General features: G+C 42.3%; 1 protein-coding gene and 1 pseudogene across 4 annotated transcripts; one reads left to right on the top strand and one right to left on the bottom strand.

Moving 5' to 3' along the window:
- Positions 1–1,563: 1,563 nt before the first annotated feature.
- Positions 1,564–11,208, top strand: DACT1 (dishevelled binding antagonist of beta catenin 1). 4 transcript variants are annotated; one of them, XM_007519252.3, is made up of 4 exons: positions 1,564–2,135; positions 4,362–4,494; positions 5,182–5,340; positions 8,082–11,208. In XM_007519252.3, the coding sequence occupies exons 1-4, from the start codon at positions 1,797–1,799 to the stop codon at positions 9,986–9,988; spliced, it is 2,538 nt and encodes an 845-aa protein (XP_007519314.1). In that variant the 5' UTR covers positions 1,564–1,796; the 3' UTR covers positions 9,989–11,208. The 4 variants fall into 4 exon arrangements, with proteins under 4 accessions (XP_007519314.1, XP_060030887.1, XP_060030888.1 ...); XM_007519253.3 differs by having other exon boundaries at positions 1,568–2,135; positions 8,193–11,208; XM_060174904.1 differs by lacking the exon at positions 5,182–5,340.
- An 8,149-nt stretch (positions 11,209–19,357) lies between these two features.
- On the bottom strand, positions 19,358–20,529 carry LOC107522323 (large ribosomal subunit protein eL39-like; annotated as a pseudogene).
- Positions 20,530–21,314: the final 785 nt, after the last annotated feature.

The following is a 21,314-nucleotide window of genomic DNA, read 5'->3' as shown; positions in this document are numbered from 1 at the left end:
CAGCCGAATTCAAAATCCTGTACTGACTGCACTCAGAGAGTATAAATATTATACCTGCCTACATGGATCTTTCAAAATGTAATTGCAAAGAAAAGATACCCATAAGCATTTACATGTATAGATACCCAGACAAATAGCTATACAAATAGCATTTGGTAAGAATCTGATAGTCATGCAGTTGACAGGCATTCGGAGGAGAGAGTTGAACTGATTTTGAAGGGAAAGTTAGATCACAGAGAAAAGGGACAACGGGGTAAACAGCTGGGTAAAGGTGTAAGTTTGAAATACTGATGAAAGAGCCACTCCTTCACACAACACTTTACAGGAACTTCAGCACATTGAGACTGGCTGGCTTCAAGTTTTGAGATTCTTGCATATAAATGTAGCACTTTTCACAGACAAGCCAGTTAGTTTCATTTCCATATCCTAGTCTCCTGAAATTGTGTGTGTGTGTGTGTGTGTGTGTGTGTGTGTGTGTGTGTGTGTGAGTAGCGTCCCAAGCAAAGATGAACATCCTACAAAGGCTACTTCAGACGCACCATTAGTCCGTCGTCATACAACTTATGTGCCTATTTCTAAGCAAGCCATGATGTAAACATTCTTTGCCCTTCCTACAAATACATCCCATGTATTTTTATAATCCTGACAGTAGGCAGCATCTGTTGGCAGCTTTTTACCTCTGGGGGAAATGGGAGGCATAGAGACGTAAGGTGACTTGGCCACACGGCTAGCTTTGGCTGGAAATGGGGCACAGATTCAAGCCGTCTGTTTCAGAGTAAGAGCTCTCTTGCTTGCAGACTAAATAATAACAATAATAAAAAAACAACCCCTCCCAAAAAAACCAAAACGCGCACGCGCGCACACCCCCCCCCCCCAGCTTGTGAGAGAATTGTTGGAACAACGCTGGCAGTACAGCCACATCCTCCTGCCTAACTTCAGATTCCTCCCGGTTTTTTTTTTTTTCTCCCCATCAACAAAACTAGTGAATCCAACAGTTTCAGAACAACCTAGAACTGAGCTTTGTATTGCTTGCCTTTGCACGTGGAGCAAAAGACAAGCACAAGCCACGGGAAGAGTCTCTGAATTCACTCGCAGCACCTAGCCCTTGAGGTCAAAGAGCCCTCGATCTGCCCCAGAGACCGCAGCCACCGGCGAGTGGGAAAAGGCTTGAGCTGCGCGCCTCGCTCGGCCGAGTTTCACGAAGTTCTCTGGCTGCGGGTCCCCGCCGGACCCCGCGGGCGAACCCGAGTCCAAAAGGACCGGGAGGCTCCAGGCGCTCGCCCCTCACTGCGCACGCGGCCACAAGCCAATGAGAAGTGAGGCGAAAACTGGGCGATGCAAACCCGCAACTGCAGCGAGGAGGCCCGCGGGAAGAGCGGGGGAGGAAAGAGGGAGGAGCAGAGGGCCGGGCCAGGGGGAGGCAGCGCACTGAGCGAGCTGCGCCCCCGACTGAAGAGAGGAGAGAAGACTTAGGGGAGCCGAGGGGCCGGCGCGGGCGCAGGGAGGCGGGCGCCAGGCGGGCGTTGCGAAGCCGCCGCGCGTGACGTAGCGCCGGGCTGGGCGTTATCAGCTGCGGGGCGGCCGCGAGCGACGCGCGGAGACAGCGGGAGGCGCCGCCGGGGCCGGGACGGCTGCACCCGCGGCGGCGCGCGGCTCCTGAGCGCTCCTGGCCGCCGCCCAGGTCGCCGTGCCCCGCCGCCGAGCGGCATGAGCCCGCGTCCGCAGCCTTAGCGTCCTTGCTCCTCCGTCCGGGCGGCCCGGGGGCGGCGACGGGTGCTCGCTGCAGGGTTGGGGCCATGAAGCCGAGTCCGGCCGGGACTTCGAGGGAGCTGGAGCCGCAGGCGCCGGCCCGGGGCGAGCAGCGCGCGGCGGAGCCCGAGGGGCGCTGGCGGGACAAGGGCGAGGCGGACACGGAGCGGCAGCGCACCCGGGAGCGGCAGGAGGCCACGCTGGCCGGGCTGGCGGAGCTGGAGTACCTGCGGCAGCGCCAGGAGCTGCTGGTCCGGGGTGCCCTGCGTGGCTCCCCGGGGGTCGTCGCGGCTCGCGCGGGGGAGCTGCCCGGGGACTCGGCGCAGCGCAGCCGCCTGGAGGAGAAGTTCTTGGAGGAGAACATCTTGCTGCTGCGGAAGCAATTGGTAGGTCGCTCCCCGAGGTGCGAGCACCGCTGTCGCCGCAGAGGGACGGGGACGGGGTGTCGTGCAGGTGACCGTCTGTGGGGCTGGGGTGGGGGACTGTCGCGACTCCCGGGGGCCCGCCACCCGCCCCCCGCCCCCCGCCCGGTGCCTCCCTGAGCCCCGTTTCCGCCTCTGCCGCGAGTTCCAGGCGAGCGCGGCTTTGTGTCAGGTGAGGGGTGGCGACCCCGCGCGGGTTGCGGGCACTGGGCACCCGGGTGGCGGCGCTGCCGCGGGGCTCTGCCAAGTGGACGGGGCGGGGTGGAAGCCTTCAGTCTCCGGCCTGACGGAGGCACTGCTCCCTCTTCCTCACGGTTTGCACACCTCCACCCCCCATTTAACATGCTATTTTATTTGGAGGTTTTAGCGTTACGTCCTCCCGCCGAGAGGGGACAAAAGCCGAGGAAGGGTCTTGTGGTGCGGCTAACTGTCCGATGCCGCTTTTTACGATTACACGGAAGTGCCTGGAGAGAGTCCGGCCCCTCCCAGGGGTGTCCCCCACCCCCACTAGTCTGCCAGCTTTTTGCCTGGGCCAGTACTTAATTTCGAATAGAAACACTTTGTATAAGGCAGCCCAAACAGATGCAAATGATGGAAATTTGGCTGGAGAGAGCACCCCCCCACACACACACACTTGCTGTGAGCTATGGCTGGTGGTGGAGGGAGGTGGGAGAGAAGAGAGAACCTGCTCTGGGGGTCATTCATCTCACTGGATTTCTGTCAGACCCTCTATGCCATCCTCGTTAATAGGGAAGAAAATGAACTTTGGTGCTAAATGTGTCCTTGAACAGCTTTTGGTGCCGCCTCAGAATAATGGCGGCAGCATTGTTTCTGTGACCTAAAATGTAGTTTTGAAAACTAGAGGGAAAAAACAAAATTCTTTACCCTCTCATGTGATAGTATCTGAAACTGGACACATGCGAGATTAAGTCCCGTTTACAACAATGAAGGTAGTGATCCTGTGTGGTTGTCAATGTGCTTTATTACATCTTCTCTCCAGATTTTTTTTTTTTTTTTTTTTTTTGCACCAGAATGCTTTCATTTGCTTGGTTTCTTTTTTCTTTTTTTCCTAAAGATATCCACTCCGGCAAACAAGCATATGGTTTATGTCTCCAAGCTTTTAAAGTGAAAGGACAGACAGGAGGAGGCATTATTTATATGCATCTCTTTTGCAAGGATGTCTCTGTGTTTGTGCAGTACTTCTCTTTTGGCATATTACTTTTTTATTTATTTATTTTTTAATAGCAGACCAGCTTTGTATGCAATCCTAATTTGAGCCAACTCTTGCTGGATAACCTGGTCATTGACATCTTAGGCATTGTCTTGTACAATAGCACCTTTTAACCTGCATGAATCTCAAGATTGTGAATGGCACATTCCTGTTGTCCCCTTGAGGAGAGCAAGGCAGCCTGTCAGAAGAATTGCAGTCTGGCCAGAGTTTGTGGTACTATTTTCATTTGTAGCCTTGGCATTTGTGATTTGAACCAGATGCCTTTTGAGATTTTTTTTTTTCTTCTCTCTCCCCTTTTCTCGAGCAATAGGAAGCGCTAGGTGGCGGTGTGAGTTAGCCCTGTAGATCTGTCACCTTTGGAAACCCAAGTTGAGTTCAGATCTTGATGGACCTTCCCTTGAGGGTTTTGAATTCTGCAAGCTCACATTATACTTGGCACTGGCTATCAGTAGTTTCTCACTTTCAAAGGCCCTACCACTGATTAAGCCTCACAAAGAAGCTAATAGAAAACAAAACTCTGTACGACATTTGGCCAGAAAATCTCACCTATGTAAAATTATAGAGTATTGTAGGAAATCTGTTACACTCCTACTTCAAATTAAGGTAAGGTGTCTACTGTGAAATACTGTTTTGTAAAAAATTAACTGTACACAGAGGATTTAAAAAAAAAATCTCAGTGCCTTTTTTTCTTATTCCTATCTGTAAAAGGCAAGCTTGTGTATCTGGAGACTAAAAGCAGGTCTTGTATTCCTGAAAAAATTATATCACTACAAAAATAAAAGTGGGATTAATTAAGGCATGTGATCTTGAAGTTTTTATTTTAATTTATCTAGTAAAATTTTTGTTTTTGGAAGATTTTTTGCACTCTTCAGATGGCAATTTGAGTACTCAGCAGAATTTTCTGGTTCTTTGTAACTAAAATGTGTTTGCTTTGCTTTTCTGCATTTCTTTCTAACCAGAATTGTTTGAGGAGAAGAGATGCTGGTTTGTTGAGTCAGTTACAAGAACTCGACAAGCAGATAAGTGACCTGAGACTAGATGTAGAAAAGACATCTGAAGAGCACCTGGAGACAGACAGTCGTCCTAGCTCAGGTGAGTTTGTGAGCATAAAGGAAGTATTCTGCATTCTTGTTCTACCTAACCGCACCCCCCATGCAAATGGCAATGAGTCTGCTTCTAATGCTGAGAGAATAACAAAAATTAATTATTAGTCATTTGTGTGAGAAGTTAGTAAAAACAGACAAAAAAAATTGGTCTGATATCAAAATCCCCTGAGTTAAAAAATAAAAGATTCTATTCAAATTTCTGGAAGAGCGGGTCCTCCTTTGAAACTTGAGAAAGTCAGAACAGGGCTAGAAAATTAGTCACACTTCAACTTCCTGAGACCACTTCAAAAGCCCCCCCCCCCTTAAACCATTTGGCTCTTTAAATAGATTTGTTTTTTCTCTTCAAGTTATTCTTCTGAAATGTTCATGATAAAGTTGAGACCTTGACAGACTGAAGTCTCTTTCCTTGCACATCTTTAAAGGTTGGGTCAAGGAGGAAGGTCAATTTGAGGGGAAAGAGTAACTGAAAAGTACCAATAATTGTGAGCACTTTGCCTTTTCTTAAGGGTTGCTTGAAATAAAACCATAAACTCAGAACACTCAATCCGAATGAAAAACACCCCATTTCTTTTCTTCCTTAGCATTTATAGATAATAACAACTTTTCTTTTTAAGAATGCATCTGTATTGCCTTTTGCCGTAATCTTAATTCCAAGTGATGTTTTTATTTGTAGGGTTTTATGAACTGAGTGATGGTGCTTCAGGATCCCTTTCCAATTCTTCTAATTCAGTCTTCAGTGAGTGTTTATCCAGTTGTCATTCCAGCACCTGCTTTTGCAGTCCCTTGGTGGAGGCAACCTTGACTATTTCTGATGGTTGCCCCAAATCTTCAGGTAGGTCTCTTTAGAATTGATGGATATTTTTAATTGGAAAGGGACATAGGCCCTTAACATTTATCTGGCTTTAATCTCTCTACTGATTGAATAACAAAGGTTTAGAGAACTCCACAGTTTTGCTGCATTTAGTGTCATATACATCTGTAACCATGATGACCACTCATCTAGTTCTCTTTGGGTGCCATTTGGCTATATATTCTTAGCTGACAAGACAGCTTATCTTCAGAAATCTTATCTTAACATTATAGGTCCTGAGCTGTTTCTGAACTTTTGCTATTTAACTTGATTGCATTTTCTTTTGAAAACTACTTTAGATTTCTTCTTACTATAATTATTCGAAACTAAGGCTTATTTCAAGTTAAAAATAATCTGCCAGCGTGGCGAAAATTGCTTGGCACTTTAGGGAGTAGTGTTCCTTTTATGTTCTTCATCATGCCTTACCTTGCATGATAGGAAGTCCTTTTTTTTTTTTTCCTAGTGGGTGGGTCAAATGGTATCTCCTATAAACCATTTGCTCTTGTCCCCCATTTTGGGTTATTCTTCAGTGACCTCCAGAAAGAATCAAGCTATTGTGGGTGATGGAAGAGTTTTTGCCTTTCTACTGTGTCACACTTTGGATTGGGTGCTCTGTATACACTCATCACCTTTGAATCCTCCCAATAGTTTGTAGGATGTGGGTGTTAGTTCCAACTTATGTGTCAGAAAAATCAGGACTAATGAGGCTTGGGAAATTGGGGCAGAGACAGGATTCAAGCTCAGGCCCAACTGCCATGTTTTCCTACCATGCCAGGATAATTACGAAATTGAGAAATTGTTGCATTTCAACCATTGAACAGAGGTGGGATTTGGATTTATGCCATATGCCAGAGGCTCTGCATCTACTGAGTGGCAAAATTATTACTGAAACTTGGGACAACTTCCTTAGTTCTGCTTTTATGGTAATTCCTGTGGAAAGCAGAGAAAATACACTACAGGAGCTCTGTAAGGTGTTGGAATAAATCACCACCCCCTTGGTTTGTCTGTGTTTTCTACTTGAGTATACCAGGCAATGCAAACATAACACCAAGCAGCTGAGGCTGCTAATTGACTGGTGTCTTTGTATTTATAGAGTGTGTGTTGTTGGCAGCAGTCATTTGGGGAAGCACAGATCTGTGTTATCTAGAGTGTCTGGGCTTCAAGTTCATCGGTAATTGCTTCCCTTCTCTGCAGATTTGGTTTCAGAGGGAAACTTTATAAACCCATTAAGGCACTTTGGTATAGGTTTTCCTTGAAGACAGTCTCCTTGCTCTTCCAAATGCCACAAATGCATTATTGCTACAGTTGGGCTGTACCTTGGGGGCTGAGATGTCTGTCTTGTTCCTTAACTTTGTAGGCGAAAGAGATGAATGGGGGAAATATAGGTGAATGTGGTTTTAATGAAGGCAAAGATAAGTCTTGTGGCAGTTGATAGAGGAAGGATGATGGACAAGGGTTTTAGAAATTGGCCAGAGGCTACTTCTTCTTACAACACGTAGTAGTTATTGGGAATGGAGGTGGGGGTAGGGTCATGGCACTTATTTTGCAGTAATAATTTATTTAAAATGAATCATATAATTCCTGGGTCTGGACTACATTTCCCCTGAGATTGTTTCTATTTGTGTGTGTGTAAAACTCATCTTTAGCCGAATGAATATTAATAGGTTTTTAGGTTGTTTTCAGCTCTTAGTTGCTGTAAATAATGTTGTAATGAACATAGGAGTACACATATCTTAGAATTAGTATTTATGTATTCTTTAGGTAAAGACTCAGAAACGACTGAGTCATGGAATTTCTGTTTTTAAGTTTTTGAAAAGCCTGCATAGTGCTTTCAAAGCATTTTGAACGATTGATTTTTTTTTTCCTTCAGAGACTATAATCATGCCTTGTTAAAAATTCTTGGTTAAATATACTTTTCTCATCCAGTAATAAGAAGTATAAGACAGTAGATTGAAGAATGGAGTAATTTTGAGTCTTTAGCATTCTCTTTACCCATGAATTTTTTTTTTTTTTTCCCTTTTCTTTTTTCCTTTCTTCTTTTGCCTCCAGTGTTATGGCTGGGGCTCTGTGCCTGAACCATGAATCCACTGCCCCTGCAGGCCATCTTTTTTCCATTGTTGTTGTTGCTGTTGTTGTTGTTGGATAGGACTGAGAGAAATTGAGAGAGGAGGGGAAAATGAAGAGAGAAAGATAAGATAGACACATGCAGACCTGCTTCACTAGTGAAGTGACTCCCCACCTGTAGGTGGGGAGCGAGGGGCTCAAACTGGGACCCTTGCTCTGGTCCCTGTGCTTCGCACTATGTGTGCTTAACCTGGTGTGCTACTGCTTCCCCCTGCCCAATGAATCATCTTTTTTTTTTTTAATATTTATTTATTCCCTTTTGTTGCCCTTGTTCTATTGGTGTAGTTATTGTTGTTGTTATTGATGTTGTCGCTGTTGGATAGGACAGAGAGAAATGGAAACAGGAGGGGAAGACAGGAGAGAAAGACAGACAGACACCTGCAGACCTGCTTCACTGCTTGTGAAGCGACTCCCCTGCAGGTGGGAGCTGGGGCTTGAACTGGGATCCTATGCCGATCCTTGCTCTTTGTGCCACCTGTGCTTAACCTGCTGCGCTACCACCTGACTCCCCCAATTAATCATCTTTATAGAAATTGGCCAGAGTCAACCTGGTGCTGACCAACTCAGTTCTTCAGAGTGTACCTTTAAATGTTTTTCAGATCTCATAGGATGGTTGGAATATAAAGAAGGTCACTGTGAAGACCAGGCCTCAGGGACAGTTTGCCATTCCCCCTCCACACCACAATTTAATCTCCTTGATGTCATTACAGATGTGAACCCCAAGTACCAGTGTGATTTGGTGTCTAAAAACGGGAATGATGTATATCGATATCCAAGTCCACTTCATGCTGTGGCTGTGCAGAGCCCTATGTTTCTCCTTTGTCTGTCGGGCAACCCTCTGAGGGAAGAGGAGAAACTTGGTAGCCATGCCAGTGACATTGGGGGGACATCTGAGCTGGATGCAGTCAAGACAGATAATTCCTTACCATCTCCAAGCAGCTTGTGGCCTGCTCCCCATCCTTCATCCACTAAGAAAATGGATGGCTACATTCTGAGCCTGGTCCAGAAGAAAACACACCCGGTAAGGACCAACAAACCAAGAACAAGTGTAAATGCAGACCCCACCAAGGGACTCCTGAGGAATGGGAGCATTTGTGTCAGAATGACAGGAGGTGTCTCACAGGGCAGTAGTGGGAACCCAAAGAATTCTAAACTGACGCCTTTGCCCTCTGGTGGAGTCCCCTGTTTGGACAATGGGACATTCTCTCCTTTGAAACAGTGGTCAAAAGAATCAAAGGCAGAACAACTGGAAAGCAAGAAGTTGCCTCCACCGGAGAGCTGTTTGCCAGGGGCAGCTGCCACTGAACTTCAGAATAAACATCTGACCCCAAATGCCAAGACAACCTCCCAGGAACATGCTTGGTGTCCTACCACTGTGACAGGAGAGTCTCCTAAAGAAAGCAGTCAGATCTCAGGTGCCTTTTCCAAAGAGAGCCCTGGGAGAGTCCCCGCCTCACTGCAAGAGAACAAAGTTGTCCAGCCACTGAAAAAGGTGTCTCAGAAAAGCAGCCTGCAGGGTGTGGCCACCGCAGCGCCCCCTGCCGCCCAGTCCGCACTGTCGTCTTCATCTTTCCTGGTGGAAGAGCGGCCTGCCCTGGATTTCAAGAGCGAGGGCTCTTCTTCGCAGAGTCTGGAAGAAGGGCTTCTGGTGAAGGCCCAGTTCATTCCCGGGCAGCAGCAGTCGGGCACCAGGCCGCACCGGGCTACCCGAACCTCCGCCGCTGTCCCCAGGAGCTCGGCCCTCAAGCACCGAGCTCAGGCTCTCCATGGGCCTGAAGGCACACTGCCCACCGTGAGGGAGAAAACCCGTGCTGCTGGCAAGAAGTGCCGGTTCCCCAGCGACGTGGATACAAATAAGAAACTCAGGAAAGCCGCTCCCAAGGGGAGGAAGAGCGTAGGCGGCCAGGCGGAGGCGGCTCTCCCTGGCCGGCCGGCCGCAGCTGGCCACAGGGCAGGGAGCAGGGCGCACGGCCACGTGCGGGAGGCGGTGGTGGCCAAGCCCAAGCACAAGCGAACGGACTCGCGGCGGTGGCGCTCGGCCGCGGAGATTTCCTATGAGGAGGCTCTGCGGAGAGCGCGGCGAGCCCGGCGTGAACATGTGGGCCTATACCCGGCCGCCGTGCCGCTGCCCTACACCAGCCCCTACGCCTACGTGGCCAGCGACTCCGAGTACTCGGCCGAGTGCGAGTCTCTCTTCCACTCCACCGTGGTGGACACCAGCGAGGATGAGCAGAGCAACTACACCACCAACTGTTTTGGGGACAGCGAGTCCAGTGTGAGTGAGGGGGAGTTCGTGGGGGAAAGCACCACCACCAGTGACTCCGAGGAGAGCGGGGGCTTAATTTGGTCCCAGTTTGTCCAGACTCTTCCTCTCCAGACGGTCACAGCTCCAGACCTTCACAACAACCCCACGAAAACCTTTGTCAAAATTAAGGCTTCACATAACCTCAAGAAGAAAATCCTCCGCTTTCGGTCTGGCTCTTTGAAATTGATGACCACAGTTTGAGTGATGGTGTTGGTGTAGAAAGTGGGTTTACATCCCCAGTCCCCCCCCTATGCCCCTCCCTCCCCCAGTTATTGAAGGAAAAATGGAGTCTTCTAGTTTTTGTGTAGTCTTTTTAAAAAAGTTTTAATCCCCTATTATGGAATGCTTTCCTTGTAAGATAAAACGTGGTAAATTATGCTTTTTCTTCATGTATGGACATTAGTGCCTTTAATGGAAGGTAAAGATGGTTTTTCTTTTTAGAAGTAAATATTGACGTTTTCCTGGTGGTAGTGAATGGATTTTTGTGGTAGTGAATGGATTTTGTGGAATCAGCTGATATTTTTAATTTAATCAGTTGATATTTTAATTTAAAAATTTCTGAGCGTCTGATATGCAGGCACAGGTTTTGATGTTCAAAACTCCTTGGGAGTTTATTTAACCTTTTGATCTAAAGGTCAAGTGGAAGGAATTTTAGGATGTATTTACTCCTTGGTTCTTTAGGAAAGTTGTCTCCATGGGAGGTTTCCTGGTTGAAGAGCATCAAAAATTGTGTGAAGTAGATACGAGGGAAAGCCTTACTCTATGTAATCTTTTAAATATAGTCTACACTTCTCAGATGTATTTTTACTCTATTTTTTTTCCCTCAGAATTTTTCTATATGCTGGATTCAGAACTAGAAAGTCAGAACCTAAATTGAGAGAGAAGGTGACCTGGATAGGGAAGTTGATAAAACCTTAAAAGAATTCACTAGACCCTTGGCCACTCTTGATGTCCAAGAGCCGTGTAGTCAACATTTTGCTACCTTTTCCCTCTTCCTTAATTTATAGCAGACACAACCATTTATCTCTTGGATGACTTGCCTTTAAGATAAAAATTTGATTCAAAGAAATTTGCTTCTAATAAAATAATCACTGGACAAGACTGCAAGCCCACAATTACTCACAGAATACTGTAATTTAAGCATTGCCCTGATAATTTTAGTGCAATCCAGTCCAGATTGGACCATTAACTCTGTCTGGAAGGGCTTTTTAAAAAAAGAAAAAATTTTTTTTGGTAAACAGTGTTGTGTAAATTGCTTTTTAAATACCAATATATGCATGTTTTGTGCATGAGTAGTATTTGTTTTGATATTCTTGTTGATACTGAATTACTGTATGATATAAACAGTATGTGTTTTTATATATCATTGTGTAAATTTAATATAACTCATTATGCTGTAATAAACGATTTGTTTTACTGCTGTTAAGTTTGTTATTTGGGTATAAAACCAGATGTTTACACCTATAAATCTTGTGCTGACTATTGTGAAATTTATATTAGGCCTATTCTAGTGTTAGAGTATTTGCAATATTTAAGGTAGATTTTAGGAACATTTTTGGTATATGAATGAATAAACAAATGAGGACATGCAGACCACTTAAATAGTTGAAGGGGCTGGGTGGTGGTGCACCTGGTTCAGCACACACATTACAGTGCATAAGGACTGGGGGTACAAGGTCCCTCGTCCCCACCTGCAAGGGGAAACTTCACAAGTGGTTAAAGTAGTGCTGCAGCTGTTTGTTTATCTTTCTTTTTCTCTCTTGATCTCCCCTTCCTCTATCAGTTTTTCTCTGTCCCATCAAATAAATACATGAATAAAAATAAAGTTTATATACTTCTTTAAACTTGAATATAAAGGGTAGAGGAGATAAGAGTAATGGTATGCAAGCAGATTCTAATTTCTGAGATTCTAAGGTCGCAGACACCCCCCCACCACCACCATAATCCAGAGCAGTGCTCTAGTAAAAAAAAAAAAGTAAACCTGATAGATTTATGCAGAGGGTAACCTTTCTAAGAAGAAACCTTTTTTTTTTTTCCTTTTTTGTATTAATTTTTTGTATTAATTTTTCTTTCTTGTATTAATTTGAAAGAATGGTATAGTACATGCACACTTGTAGCAACCACCTAGATTCAGTAGTTGCTTGCTAACTTTCTGTTTGTTTGCCATGTCTGCTCTAACTCAGTGAAGTGAAGTCGTCGCCAGTTTTGTAGATTTGGTAATCTTCCTTTTCCCAGGACCCTGTTTTAGCACGTTGTTGTTTTTTAACTCTTCTCCCCCCCCCCCCAGTGGAATCGGCCTTGTGTATGTGACATTTCATTGCTTTCAATCACTTTTATTTATTTTTTATCTTAGTCACTTTTGTTCATTCAGATAAGAGACAGAAGGGAAAGACCATAGCAGCATAACTTCCTCTCTTGCCATAGCATTTCCCAAGTGGGGCTGGGACTTGAACCCAGTCACAAACATGGCAATACAGGCGTCCAACCTGGGGAGCTATCTTTTTGGCCCTGCTGAAACCCCAGGCATCATGATAATTCCAAAATTAGTATATTTCTTTAGAAATATACTATGATCAGAGAAAATTGACAGTTTTTTTTTGTTCCTGCCATCAGGATTAGTCCTGTGGCTTGGTACCTGCATGATTCCACTGTTCCTGGTGACCATTTTTTTTTTTTTTTTTTTTTTTTTTACTGTTCTTTCTTTTTCATAGTGGTGAGAGACATCAGCACCACTTTACCACTTGTGAAGCTTCCCCCTGCAGATGAGTGAAGGGACTTGAACCCAGGTCCTTGCACATGGTAACATACACTCTACTTGAGCCACCACATGGCTCCCAATTAAAAATAAAAAAAAAAATTTTATTGGGTAGAGACACAGAAAAATTGAGAAGTAGATTTTCTAGTTTTAAAAAAATATTACCTTTTGTTGCTCTTGTTTTGTTGTTATAGTTGGGAGGAAGTAGAGAAGGACAGAGACAGACAACTGCAGACCTGCTTCACTGCTTGTGAAGCCTTTCCCTCCTTTAGGTGGGGACCGTGGGCTTGAACCTGGGTCCCTGTGCATTGTAATGTGGTGCTTAGCCAGGTACGCTACCACCTGCCCCCAATTGTTTTTTCTTTTTTTTAATTTCTTTATTGGGGGATTAGTGTTTTATAGCCGACAGTAAATACAATAGTTTGTATATACATAACATTTCTCATTTTTCCAGTACAGTTTTTTACAACATAATTTTTTTTTTTTTTAAGTGATGCTGGAGTGTGAACTCAGGGTCTGTCCTCCTGGAGAATCTGTATCTCCTTGTGTGAGAGAGAAGGATATACATGAAAAGCATTGTTATTCCACCCTGCTTTCATCTGGTACCACTGTAGGACCCAGGTCCTCATGCTCAAAAGGCAGGACCTCCCTTGCTGAGCCGCCTGCAGTAACTCTTCATGTCAGCAAATACTTTATTTCTTCAAATTCCCCACATTTTCTTTGAGAACATTTTATGGGCAGTTCCTCCCCACCTCCACCTCATGGTCAAGATTCAGTCAACCTTATGCATTCATTTTAAGGTAGTTGTATCAAGTAGTCTTTTAATTTTAATGACCTCATATTAAAAGAATGAAATTGAGTTTTAAAAAACCACAACTGTTGTCTTATAGAAAGGTCCATATTCTGGACTTGTTTGTTTGTATTATCTTTTTTTTTTTACAATGAAGTTTTTATTTTATTATTTTATTGTTATTTTTTTTGCCTCCAGGGTTATTGCTGGGGCTCTGTACCTGTTCTACGAATTCATTGCTCCTGGAGGCCATTTTCCCCATTTTGTTGCGTTTGTTGTAGTTGTTATTGTCATAGCTGTTGTTGGATAGGACAGAGAAATCAAGAGAGGACAGAGAGGAGGAGAGAAAGACACCTACAGACCTCCTTCACCACTTGCAAAGCAAGCCCCCTGCAAGTGGGGAGCTGGGGGCTGGAACCAGGATCCTTATACTGGCCCTTGTGCTTTGGGCCACCTGTGATTAACCCCCTGGGCTACCACCCAGCTCCCTTTATTATTTTTTTTTAACCAGAGCACTACTCGGCTCTGGTTTATGGTGGTGCAGGGGATTGAATTTTGGACTTTTGGAGCCTCAGGCATGAGAGTGTCTTTTGCATAACCATTATGCTATCTATTGCCACCCCACCCCTTGTACTGTTTTTTAAAAAACATCTCTTAGTTCTTCATTTCCTGTAAATAGCATCAAGTCTTGATTGGAATCTGTTTATACATTCCTGGCAAGATTTCAGTAGTGATCTTGTATACTAGTGCCTCATATCAAGAACAATCAGTTTGCTTTTTTAGTACAGAATTTAAAAATGATTATTTCATTAAGTTTGTGAGTGGGGAGATGTCTTCATTATGAAAATATTTTCTTTTGCAAGTGGATAGTGTTTATAGGTGATTACTCTGGTGTTATGGGGTTACACTATTTTTCAGTAGTCTTAATGGCTTTAGCTTCCATTGCTCTTCCTTGCCTGAATTAGTTGTCTTGGAGGATGTAAAGTGGTAGTTTTCTAAATACCTATCATTTGTCATACTATCTGACATTCTGAAAGAAAAAATTTTTTCCTATTTCCTCCACCCCCATTTCTCCAAATATCAATACAGGCTCGTAGACTTTTATTTACTTTATATATTACAATTATAGTCATTCTATTGATACTCAACATGACCCAGCTGTGGCCAACAAGAGGATCAATTTTGTTGAAATAAGAATCAGTTCATTTTTATAATTCATTTATTTTTAATGAAAATTCTAATTCTAATGAGTTTTTAAGTTTTGCTCTATTTTAAAATTTAATTTAATTATAAAATAAAAAATAGAAAATATCAGCAAAACCGTAAGCTAAGAGGGGTAAAATTCCACACATTTCCCACCACCAGAGTTCCATATCCCATCCCCTCCACTGGAAGCTTTCCTGTTCTTTATCTCTCTGCTCTGGGAGTATGGACCCAGGATCTTTATGGGGTGCAGAAGGTAGAAGATCTGGCATCTGTAATTGCTTCTCCGCTGAACATGGGCATTGGCAGTTTGATCCATACTCAACAGCTCGTCTCTCTCTTTCCCTAGTGGGGCAGGGCTCTAGAGAGATGGGGTTCCAGGGTACATTGGTGAGGTCCTCTGCTCAGGGAAGTCATGTTAGCATCTGTACAAGAGTCTGTTTTCTACCCACCACCTTATAATTGCCCTCCTTTACCCACTTCATGCCCCCCCCACCTAGTTTCCATTTTCCTTTCTCTTTGGCAGCCACTGTTCTGTTGTCAGAATGTTTATGGATTTATCTTTCAAATGCCCTGTAGTTTTGTCTTTCTCTGACATCACTTAGCATAATCCCCTCAGTCCTGGGTTGTTACAAATAATAAGATTTCATCTTCTTTGTATATTCATTCTAAGTGAACACTTAGATTAATTTAATATTAGTGGGTATATTTTAATGCAACAAAAGTTCCTCTCTCTCTCTCTCTGCCAGAGCAGCACTCAGCTATTGGTGGTACCAGGAATTGAATCTGGAGCCTCTCACATGCAAGTCCTGAGCACTAATTATAGTTTTGTCTCTGCAGATTTAACTCTTAATCTGTTTAAACTTTGTTTGGGGAGTTTTCTCTTTTAGTTTCCTTTACATACCTCTAAGAAAGATTTTATCCACAGGACATAGAAAATTATTTCTCCATGGTATATAACAAATCAGATATCTTTTTTTCTTTCCAGCAAAACATTTTTTTTAAGCCAGCTATCTCTTTAGTGACACATTTCAGTTAAATTCTCAAAATGTAGAATTCCTCATGTTTTAGTATTCATGTGGTCTTTTATGCCACTTGTCATTCTGCTTTGACCAGAATTTCTGATTACCTCATTAAATATAAGCCAAGCACAAGTGAGGGGAGGATTTCACCATCTTTTCTAATGCTGTGATCCCATCTCTTTGGGGGCATAGCTATACAGTCTGTTGTATAAGGCAACTGTGACCTGTCGTCAATTCTTGAATCATTTCCAAGTTGTTCTCAATGAGCATTATTCTTGGAAGAGGACACTTTCTGAAAACCAGCTTCTGAATAATTACATTTTAAGTGACAATGCCAAATGAAAAGAAGCGTGAAAAACAGGATTTCCAAAGAATCCAGGGTTTGTCCCTCTTAATCTACTGCTTGACTTCCCCATGGCTAGCAGTTGTATTGCACTTGGAAAATTGGGCTTTGCCCATTTATTTTCAATGACAAAATAGCTGCTATTGTTGTTACAAACAAAAGAGCTCTCTAAAATAATTTCCTTTATTTAAAAAAAATTAGAAGGGCTCATTGTTGAAAGAAAAATGTATCTGAAAAATATATAGGTGCTTAAATTATTCTCAATTCTTAAATTCTACCCTTCTGTAAGCTTAGTGTATATGTTCCCATCTGTATTTAATGCATGTATAAGTATGTGGCTTTTACATTTTTCTTCAAAATGAAGCCTCAGTCTTTTAATGTTATTTTGTGACTTGCTATTTTCATTTCAAAGACTTGTACAGTAAACAGAAAATTCCCAGTTATTTTAGTGGGTTCTCAAGTATTCCCTTGCTGAGGGAAAATGCACTGTGCCTTTTGGGCTCCTTGTGTTTGCTCACCATGGAAAGAAAGATTCTGATATTTAACAACAAAAACGCTACCCAAGTATACCTTTATACCAAGTATACATTTGCACACATATTGATTGCCTTTCTAGTTTCCTCTTGCCTTTTGTTATTTTGTATTGTGAGTTCACTGTCAGTGGGCTGTTATGGAAGGGATACTGTGAAACTTGATTAAGGATTTTATTTTGTAGAGAAGGTGTTTGTGTGTGTGTCTGCTAACTGCATCAGGAATATTTCCAGGTCATACCACCTTTTAAGTTAATTGCTCTACTTTGAGGCTACCTAACTGTAGAGGTAACACACATTCAAATCTTAAACTCACATGTCTTACAGACACCTTTCCGAAGGCATGCACCTCCCTCCCTTCCTCTTTCCTCCCATTTCTTCTTTCTCACAAGGATTATCACTGGGGCTCAGTGATAACCAACACAACAAATCCACTGCTTCTGCTGGACATTTTTCCCCTTTCTGTTTTGATTGAGACAGAAAGAAATAGGGTGGTGGCATGGAGAGAGAGGGAAAGAGCACAGCTTCACTGCTCCTGTAGCTTCTCCCCTTGTGAGGGAGGGTTGGGGACTTGAACCCAGGTTGTTGCTTATGATGATAGCATGCTATTTATTGGGTACACTGCTGCTTGACTCAGAATACACATGTTCTTATTTTATTTTTTTATTATTATTTTATTTATTCCCTTTTGTTGCCCTTGTTGTTTTATTGTTGTAGTTATTATTGATGTCGTTGTTGTTGGATAGGACAGAGAGAAATGGAGAGGGGAAGACAGAGAGGGGGAGAGAAAGACAGACACCTGCAGACCTGCTTCACCGCCTGTGAAGGGACCTGCCTGCAGGTGGGGAGCCGGGGGTTCGAACCGGGGTCCTGACACCGGTCCTTGAGCTTAGCGCCACCTGTGCTTAACCTGCTGCGCTACAGCCCGACTCCCATGTTCTTAGTTTCATCCTGGGCTAGCAAGTAGATTTTACTTTCAGACAACCTCCCACTGAGGGTTGTAGCTCCTCAGTCGTCTCAGGAATATGAGTAAGTCACAGTTTGCCTATGAGGATCAAGTCCTTGGGCTTATGTGTTTTTCTAAACCAAAGCTCTTATGACACCAACAATCTCTACTCCTATTCTATGAGGGTAGACCAAACTTGGGTGCTCTTATTTCTAGTGGACTCAGTAGACACTTCAGAGAATGTTTATGAATAATTTATCATTTCTAAATGCTTTGCTGTGTGTGAGCCATCAGGTTATTTAGTTCACCATATGCTTGGATACAGAAATCAGAATGTTATTTGTTGCCTTTGCAAGTTGGATTCTTCTTCCACTATCTATTTTTTTGGGTTCTAATTTATTGAGGTTCAACTGAAGTACAATAAAACATATATATTTGAACTGTACAACGTGATCAGTTGACATGTGTGAACTTGTGTAATCAGAACAGTGTAACAAATGTTCCTTTTATTCTTAGAAATTTCCTTGAGACCCTTTGTAATTCATTTTTTCCTCCACCACCTTCCCCAGGCAACCTCTGATCTGTGTTGTTACTATAGACTACTGTCTATTATCTAGAATTCTGTGTAAATGAAACTGAAGAGTATGCACTCCTCATGACTTATGTCTCATTTCACTTAATGATTTTTATTTTCATCCATGCTATTTTTTATTTTTTATTAGAGATTTAATAATGATTTATAGAATCATGATTACAGGGGTAGAGTTCCACACTATACCCACCACCACAGTTCTGTGCCCTGTCCCCCAGTAATGACCCCCATAATTTTTTTCCAAACAAGTTCATGTGTTTCAATTCTTTTTTCTTCAGTGTTTCCGTCTCTTTCTTAAAAAAAAAAAAAAGCGGGGGTTGGGGGGGCTCAGCGGATGTAAGGATCCCTGTCTCTTCACAGGCGGTGAAGCAGGTCTGCAGGTGTCTGTCTTTCTCTACCCCCCTTCTGTCTTCCCCACCTCTCTCGATTTCTCTCTGTCCTATCCAACAATGACAGCAATAACAATAATGGCAACAAAAGGGAAAAATAGCCTCCAGGGGCAGTGGATTTGTAATGCAGGCACTGAGCCCCAGCAATAACCATGGAGGCAATAAATAAATAAATAAACAAAATCTCTTTATAAAAAAGCTCATCTCATTCAAATATAAATAATACAAATGTTGAATTCATAACACTCAGGCAGTATACTACAGATTATAAGAAAAATAACAACAAATCTCTAATATGAGAAGAAACTAGAAAACAAAATGTTGCAAAGTGGATGAAATATAATAATATTGCTAAATGAATGTTAACTCTCATAATAACAAACATGGTAAATAAAAATACTTTTGCTAAAGGAAGAGATAGGCAGATATCTAGAGGTAAACAAGGACAAAATAATTTCAGAAGTAAACACCAAATTAAAGAAATTCTACTCTTCCCAGACTGTTTTCTGAAAGTGGGAACTCTGCTGTGAGATCAAAGTCACTTTTTCCACCTGCAGATCAATCTGATCTTATTCACCAGAGTCTCTATGGCAGCTGGGACACCTTAGACTTCTGTTAACTTCCATGCCTGGTTCTTCCAGATTACTTCTTAGGGTTCACTTTGGAGCCTATGGCCTCTACAGCTTTGTAGTTCTAATCTTTTTTCCTAAGTCTTGCATTTCCTGCTTTCTCTTCTTCCCCTCAACTTCCGGTTGTCCACACAAATCATCAACCTTCTGATGGTTATTATTTGTTTTTCTTTACCAGAAATTCTAGTTGTATTCTGATGAAACTTGCTGAAATATTTCATTTCATTTGTTTTTTGGGGAGAGCTAATTTCCTGAGACTAATATCTCCACAGCCCAGCCCTGGAATTCCTTTCCATGTTATTTCTTACCACAGTAGTTTCGTTCTTTTTATTGCTGAGTTGTATTCCTTTGTGTAGATATATAACAATTTGTCACACGCATTCACTATTATAAAGGTGTGAAAAATCCTCCATGCACAGTTCTTTGTGTAGACAGATGAATGTGTTCTTAGGCAAATAGGAGTGAATGCCTGGTCTTATGGGAGGTGTTACGTTTACCTTTTTGAGAAATTGCATAAATATATTCTAAACTGGTTGAATCATTGTATACAACTACTAGCAATACATGAACATTTTTGTTGTTCCATATTCTTACTGTCACTGGTATGCTCAGTCCTTTAAATTTCAGCCTAATTTATGTATGTGCATTTGTATCTTTATGCTTTTGATTTCACTTTTCTAGTGACTAATGATGTTGAGTATTTTTCCATGTATATATTGGCTATATGCGTATTTCTTTGGTGTAGCATCTGTTTAAAAATTGGGGCTTTCTGGCTCCATATGATTGAGTTGTAAGATATATATATATATATATATATATATATATATATCCCATGTTAAAAGTCTTATTGTATGCTGTAAATATTTTCTTTCAGTTTGTGACTTGGTATTTTTCTTAATGTTGCTTTAGGATGAACAAAAGTTTCTTATTGATCTAGTCTAAATTTCTTTTTTTTTTTAATTTTTATTAATTTTATTTTTGAGAGAGATGAACACACACACACACACACACACACACACACACACACACCAGAACACTGCTCAGTTCTGGTTTATGATGGGGCGGGGGGATTGAACCTGGGATTTAGGAGCCTCAGGCATGAGAGTCTATTTGCATAACCATTATGCTGTCTCCCCCGCCCCTAAATTTCTTTTTTTAATGGTTAGTAATTTTGTACTATCTGAAATCTTTGCCTAATTCAAAGATTTTTTTTCCCCCTGTGTTTTCTTTTTCAGATAGCTTACATATTTATTATTACTGAGTCAGGTAACAGGAAGAGATATGAGGCCGAGTGGGGTCCTAATCAAGTGTGCAAGACAACAGTGCTCCGCTCAAAATACTAGCAGTCTATCCTACCATAAATGTGTGCAATTAGAGGAATCCTTGTAGACCCAGCTTTGTTCTTCTCAAGTGTCTCCTCTTGGAGTTAGTTGTACCTGATCTTATTATCAGTTTTCACCCGAATCCACTGAGGAATAGGACGGCTCTGCTTTTGCTTCTTAGCCAGGAAGCACTTGATTCTGAAAGTCTTGTGGGAAGACATGGTGAGGACAAGTCAGCCTGTCACCACGATGGTGGAGGAAAGGAGAGAAAACTCCCCTGTGTTTTCCTTAGAACATTTTATTGTTTCAAATTTACATATGGACCAGTGACCTATTTTGTTATTTTTTCATGTGGCATGAAGTAAGCATGTATGTACAAATTTTCCCACAGATATCTAGCTGATCTAACATTTCCTTTAAGAATTGATACCTTTGTTTAATGTGTGATTGACATATATATGTATCTATTACTGGATTCTACTCTGTTTCATTTATCTATAATGCCTACTTTTTAGAACTGCTACCAAACTATCTTGATTTATTTCACCTTATAAGTGTTGAAAACAGGTAGTCTAAGACTTCTAATTTTGCTTTTCTCACTTCCTTCTTCTTAACTCCTTTATTATCCCATGTCCTTTGCATTATAAGATAATTTAAAGTCAAGTCATAAACTTCTACCAAGAAAATCCTGTTCTCATTTTTTTAAGATTTTATTTATTTTTAATTTCTTTATTGGGGAATTAATGTTTTACATTTGACAGTAAATACAATAGTTTGTACATGCATAACATTTCCCAGTTTTCAATATAATAATACAACCCCCACTAGGTCTTCTGTCATCCTTCTCGGATATGTATTCTCCCCACCCACCCACCCCAGAGTCTTTTACTTTGGTGCAATACACCAATTCCAGTTCAGGTTGTACTTGTGTTTTCTCTTCTGATCTTGGTTTTCAACATCTGCCTGACAGTGAGATCATCCCATATTCATCCTTCTGTCTCTGACT

The sequence above is a fragment of the Erinaceus europaeus genome, chromosome 16, assembly GCF_950295315.1.
Source record: "Erinaceus europaeus chromosome 16, mEriEur2.1, whole genome shotgun sequence".
Lineage (NCBI taxonomy): Eukaryota > Metazoa > Chordata > Mammalia > Eulipotyphla > Erinaceidae > Erinaceus > Erinaceus europaeus.
Note: the sequence above shows the minus strand (reverse complement) of the source record. Positions and strands in the feature narration are given on the sequence as shown.